Source organism: Galendromus occidentalis, unplaced genomic scaffold, assembly GCF_000255335.2.
Source record: "Galendromus occidentalis unplaced genomic scaffold, Mocc_1.1 scf7180000075542, whole genome shotgun sequence".
NCBI lineage: Eukaryota > Metazoa > Arthropoda > Arachnida > Mesostigmata > Phytoseiidae > Galendromus > Galendromus occidentalis.
This window is the reverse complement of record NW_003803532.1, coordinates 1-4,849: the sequence shown is the minus strand read 5'-3', so window position 1 is coordinate 4,849 and position 4,849 is coordinate 1. Positions and strand designations below refer to the sequence as shown.

General features: G+C 51.2%; 1 protein-coding gene across 1 annotated transcript; it reads right to left on the bottom strand.

Moving 5' to 3' along the window:
• Window positions 1–2,397: 2,397 nt before the first annotated feature.
• LOC100902762 (uncharacterized) lies at window positions 2,398–4,293 on the bottom strand. Its single transcript, XM_003737391.1, has one exon. It carries the CDS (start codon window positions 4,291–4,293, stop codon window positions 2,398–2,400), a length of 1,896 nt encoding a protein of 631 aa, XP_003737439.1.
• Window positions 4,294–4,849: the final 556 nt, after the last annotated feature.

The window sequence follows — 4,849 nt, the reverse complement described above, 5'->3', positions numbered from 1 at the left end:
GATGGCTATTCTACTGAGACACTCAGGACAGAGGATCGCATCTCTCGCGAAGTCCCGATAGTAGAGGATCGCATTGACATCGAAGGCGAACGGGAGGTGATTGTCGATCATCTCGCGGAAAGCAATCGACGGATGCCACGGAAATTCGGTATCGCTCGACAGACACACAACCGTCCCTCCAGTCCCCCCAGTTTGGGAGGAATGGACGATATTTGCACTGGCTGCGGAGCTGCCCATTTCGCTGCCGAGAAAACCACTCGCGGACGCACTGCGTATGCCATGTGCTGTGCTTCGAACAAGGTCTGATTGACTCGATTCCAAGATTTTCCCGCGGTGTTGCGGTTGCTGTATTCGGATCAAGACGAACAGTCAAAACATTTCCGACAGAATATACGGAACTACAACAATGCCTTGGCCATGGCCTCAATGACGGCGAAAATTGAGACGCCTCGAGGATTCGGCCCGTATTGCTTTCGCGTTCACGGTCAGGTTTATCACACTTCCGGAGGACTTCAGCCCCGCGAGGGCGAGCCGCCTATTTGCGCTCAAGTACTAATTGAATCGTTTATTTTCGAAACATCGTAACTCCACTCTGGAAAAACACCAAAAAACAATCCCCCCTCTCCTGTAGCGTATCCCACAGGATACCGACCCTGGCTTGTGGGGCCACTTTCGAAAGCTCTTGGTGAGAGCTTTCAGAAAAAAAATAATACACCGCCCTCCCTCTCATTCTGTGGCTGCACACGGAGAAATGAGTCTTTGGACTTACGATGTTTTGAAAATAAACGTTTTTCCCAAATTCAAGAATCTTTCTCTCGCCGTAAAAACGTCCAGGGTCATCGTAGGAGGCTGTTTTTTTTCAAAATGCAGCCCAGGTCCTCAGCTCTCCAACAACGTGCCGCACGACCCTATAGCTCCATTCAATCAAAAGTGACGGGCGTTTTAAGAATGGGCCAATACCCATGGACTTGACATTGACTCGGAGTTTTCCAGAAGGGGTTTTTCACTTCCCTCAAAAACATTGTAGAAACGTCCAGAGTCATCGTAGGAGGCTGTCTTTTTTTGAATGTAGCCCAGGTCCTCAGCTTTCCAACGAGGCGCCGCACGACCCTATAGCTCTATTCAATCAAATTCTACGGGCGTTTTAAGAATGGTCCAATCCCCATAGACTTAACATTGATTCAAACGCCAATGATTTTTTTCTCGAATGGCGGGTGATTCGAAATGCCATCCCGAGGCGCGCATTGGGGGAACCGCAAGGCATGGATACCCGACCGACTTTCACAGCGGAGATGCTTGATGCTCGGGGATCACATTCCTGCTGGCCAAGACGGCTGTGCCCCCGGCACTCCCTACGACATCTTCATACGGAGAGAGAGGGGTGTCGATCAAAGAACAAAAACTTGCGGACATTCAGAGCCTCCGCAAGTACATCCCAGAGCCATACCAGGAGTCCTACGATGAACTCGCATCCAGAGCCGACCTGGACTTGGGTGATGATTCGGAGTATGATTCCGAGGGCTGAATGAATAAACTTCAGTTTTCCTCATTGATTGGTGCGTTCTTTCTCTCATTCAATCCATTCTCATCTTCAGTATATGCTGTTATTTACGGTTGTTTCCGGTTCTCACGAGGGGAAAGGAAAAGAAAAGACGGATTTCGAGTGAGACTCGAGGGGTGATTTCCTTCCTGATCGGGATCGCGTGCAACGCGATGAAGGGGCTGCGTGAGAGTGATTGCACGTTCCCGCCGAATCTCTAGATAGCCACAGGGCGAGAGGGATTCGGGGGTAAGAGGGAAACCCGACCAAGACGCCACCACTCGAGCTTTATTGAGGTGCCAACGGAGTATCCGTGACACACCCGGGCGAAAGAACTTAATTAATAACATTTACAATTTCACGTTTTCGTCTCCTTGACGTACATATCTCTAAACATTGATCTACCGTCTTGACCTAATAACGGCTTGGGAAAGGGCGAGCAATGTGCGGAATTAACTACGATCTCTACGGTCGATCACACATTATCGTTGTACGTCGCGAGAGTCATGCCTCGCGTCTGCAATTTCCGAAATTCACCCACGTGGATCTACTGGTTGTACGTTCAGAACTACGTGCCGGGCGCGGCGGAGATGAGCGACGAGGACCAGGAGGTCCTCGCAAGGAGGATGTGGGCCCAGGCGGGGTCCGCAAATATGGTGTGGGCACAGTCGATGTCCCGGTGGGTCCGGCACGAGCCGGACCAGGAGGGCACCCTCCGTGTCCTATCCGCGCTGTTGGCGCGGATCGCGGAGGCTGCCGTGATTCAGGGGCTCGATCCCCAATAAAGCGTGGAACGAGAAATTTTGTGAGTATTGATTTCGATTCGGGAGACTGTACGGAGTAGACGAGTGAATTTTTTAGAATTCGTTGATTTCGAGCGGGTACAGGAGCTGTATAGGTCTCTCGAGAATTTGACCTGAGCTCGTTTTGATTAGGCATGACCTCCGACGCGAGTCGGTGCTCTCCCCGCCGAAAACTTCCTGGACTATACAGAGTGGCCAGAAGGCCCGTGACGCTTCTGCTGAGTGTAGTATACAGACATCGCCTTTCTTGATGGGTCGCGAATTTTGGAACTTAGCATAGTGGAGCGACCTCAGATGCTGTAGGTATTCGTTTTGAAATTGTTTCCAGAATGATCTGAGGGCCGCCTGTTGCCTCTTCCAACGCTCCGAGAAAACTATGCTCGTAGCCTCGGAGGATTGCGCGAGGACCTTTTTTGTGTCCGGAAGGGACGGTTGGCTAGCGTATCCGTATAGCAGGCATGAGGGGGACAGTGCTCGAGGCTCATCGGGATCGACCACGACGGCTGAAATCGGCCTGTCGTTGACCATTTTCTCTATTTCGAAAAGAAGCGTTTCTGTCTCCCTGAAAGGCAGCGCGTGGATCCCTAGGATTTTCCGCAGTGGCCTTTTTACCACCTGTACTAATCTTTCCCAGAAGGCTCCGTGCCACGGAGCTCGTTCCGTCGAGTGAGACCACTTCATGCCCTTCTTGGACAAGAGTGATTGGCAATCCGGGTGTTTCGCTTTCTCGAAGAGCGACTTCAGTTCTTTTTCCGCTTTCAGAAAAGTCCGCGCGTTGTCGGAGATTATGTGCTTAACTGACGGGTTCCTACTCATGAATCTCCTCAAAGCCAAGAGAAACTCGTACGTGGAGAGATCTGCCACGAGTTCCAGGCGGAGAGCTCTGGTAACCGCGCAAACAAATAGTAATATGTATGATTTTGTTTTCTCCCCGGCCGCATTTTCTATGTAAATCGGACCCGCGTGGTCTACGCCGGTTACGGCAAACGGGGGAGATTCTTCGATGCGGAAGGCCGGGAGAGGAGGCATTGGCTCTGCGGCGGCTTTCGCTTTGAAGCGAGCGCACACTTTACATCCGTGGATGGCTCTATTCACCTCTCGGCGCGCGCTCAAGATTAAGAATCGCTGTCTCAAAGCGTGTAAGGCGCCCGCCGTGCCGCCTGAATGAAGGCACTGGGTTTCGTGAATCGACCGGATGAGAAGTTGAACAAGAGAATCTTTCCCAGGTAAAATCACCGGGAACTTGACCTCGTAATTTATGTTGGAGGACTTCTCGAGTCTCGAGCGACAGCGTAGAATGCCGCTGTCGTCTACGAATGGATTCAATGTCTTCAGCGCGCTTGCCTTTGATAAATTGGAGGCGCCGGCATCAAGCTCCGCCGCGAAGTGTTGGCGTTGGATTGTTTTGACTACAGCGATTTCTGCCTCCATGAATTCTTCCGGAGTGATTGAATTATCACCGCTCTTGAACTTGTTTCGATTTTTTGGAAGCCATCTCCGCATGAAAGCAGTAACACGCACGAGTTTCGCCCAAGAGGAGAATTTACTGGAGAAGGTTGACTCGTCCTGTACTCGAGAGGCGACCGCTGCCGTTATTTCCACTTTCTTTTCCCGCAACATCTCTTCCGACTCGCTAGGCGCGTTCAGAACGTGCGAACGTTGAGATCGGTTGTCTCGAAGCCAGGAGGGTCCCTCCAACCAGAATTGCTTGAGGCTATCGGTTTCAAGAGCCGAGCCCCTGCTGAGAAGATCTGCTGGGTTCTCTTCCGACTGGATGTAGCTCCATCTGTCAGGCGATGAGTACCCGAGGATCTCCTTGACTCTGTTGGCCACGAAAGGTTTCCACTTCTCAGGGGAGCTTCTCAGCCAGCCAAGCACGGCTGAATTGTCTGAGTACAAGAAGATCTCGTCGATTTTTTCAGGGATGCTGTTTCTTAGATGGTTAGCCATCCTTGAGGCAATAACCGCTGCCATCAATTCTAGGCGATGGATGGTCCAGTGACCTTTGAGCGGCGCTACTCTGGCCTTTGCCATCAGAAAAGAAACTGAGCATTTGTCTGATGGGGAGTTAACGTTTGTTTCCTTTAAGTAAGCGATTGCTCCGTATGCTTTGAGACTGGAGTCTGCAAACACATGGATTTCTCTCCTGGAGCCTCCAGACGCTGTGCCAAACATGTTTCGTCTGATGGCAATCCTGTCTGAACCGTCGAGAAAACCGGCGATTCTTCTGTACTCGGATGCCGTCTCGGGGTCCAGGATAGCATCCCAATCAATTTTCCTCGTCCAAAGGGTCTGAGTGAGGATTTTGAAGTTGATGCTAATTGAGGCGATGATCCCCAGCGGGTCGTAAATTTGACTCAGCGCTTTCAGGAGATTACGCTTCGTGGGAGGATTGTTTCGAAAGAACGAAGCGGTGTCCGTGGTGTCGATGAACAGAATATCCTCTTTCTGCTTCCAGGAGACACCCAGGAACTTTGCCTTCGGGTTTCGAAAGAAATTTCGGGTT